The sequence below is a fragment of the Trichinella spiralis genome (genome assembly GCF_000181795.1).
Source record: "Trichinella spiralis strain ISS 195 chromosome Unknown Scfld1867, whole genome shotgun sequence".
Taxonomy (NCBI): Eukaryota; Metazoa; Nematoda; class Enoplea; order Trichinellida; family Trichinellidae; genus Trichinella; species Trichinella spiralis.
In genome coordinates this window covers 1-1,069 of record NW_003528806.1, presented here as the reverse complement: position 1 = coordinate 1,069, position 1,069 = coordinate 1, and the positions used below count along the sequence as shown (strand labels likewise).

Below are 1,069 nucleotides of genomic sequence, written 5' to 3'. Positions count from 1 at the left end.
TTTCAAACGCCCCCCTAAATTCTGTTCAAAAATATAAAGGAATTTTAAGCAGGCCTGTTATTCAAAATCGGGTGTCTTTCAAAAATAATCATATAAGGAAAAAAAATAAATGTGATGGATGGGGGTTGCTGCAATAGCGACTAATCTGTCTACAATGGGTTCAATGTTGGTAAGGGAACAGTCGTAAATCACCACGTTGGTCGATTTGCAGTCGGTTTCTTTTCTTTGTTAGAAAATCAGTGACAACACTAAAGCCACGCTCAACTAAATAGGAAGATGGGAAGGCGGGTAGGAACTTTCTTACCATTCTCCATAAATCGGGATAGAGGTCAGATATTTGTTTTTGTAACCAGAAAGAATGATATCCGTTCTTAAACTTCGGCTTTAACTCTTCATTGGTTTGTAAATCAATTAACTCCTCTTCTAATTCCATTTCGATTTCATCAGTGTTTGAAAATAGGTTTATCACCCAATTTATAATCTTCATTTTGAGAATATCTTGAAATCTTTCTTGCATGTCCTTTTGTAGCACATCTAAATGATCACAATAGATTTGAATGTCATCGTCGTGTACTTCTCCATTTTCCCTGAGTGCAGCAACGCTTGGAAATTGATAAAATTCTCTGCGCCCAAGGTTGCGTTTGAACAAAGCCAGCTTTGATATGAATGGTGAAATGAGAAATCTCGTCTTTATTAGATTAAGTTCGCTTCCTTGCAGTTGCAGATTAAGTTCATTAAACTTGGAAAATAAATCAGCCATATATGCTATGTCACTTTTGTACTTCCTCAAGCTGTCTCTCAGTGAAAGGTCTTTGTTTTGAAAGAATTCCAAAATGGTTTCAAAAAGCTCATAAAAGCGACTTAAACAAGCACCTTTCGATAACCACCGGACTTCAGTGTGCATCAGCAGGCGATTGAATTCTTCGTCATTTTGTTCGCACAACTGGCTGAATAATCTATCATTTTAGAAGAATGCTTCTGATTTTGATTTATTGCCGCAAATGACGTATCCCCAAAAGAGCAAATGTAAACGTTCAATTAAAAGTGCTTTGCCAACTAGAATGTTGTC

General features: G+C 36.6%; 1 protein-coding gene across 1 annotated transcript; it reads right to left on the bottom strand.

Annotated features, from left to right (window-relative positions):
• Positions 1-160: 160 nt before the first annotated feature.
• Positions 161-947, bottom strand: Tsp_15173 (putative zinc finger protein; the record flags this gene model as incomplete). The annotated part of the gene is made up of 1 exon (XM_003368801.1): positions 161-947. A coding segment is annotated over one exon (787 nt), but the record flags the coding sequence as incomplete, so codon positions are not given.
• Between the last annotated feature and the right edge of the window lie 122 nt (positions 948-1,069).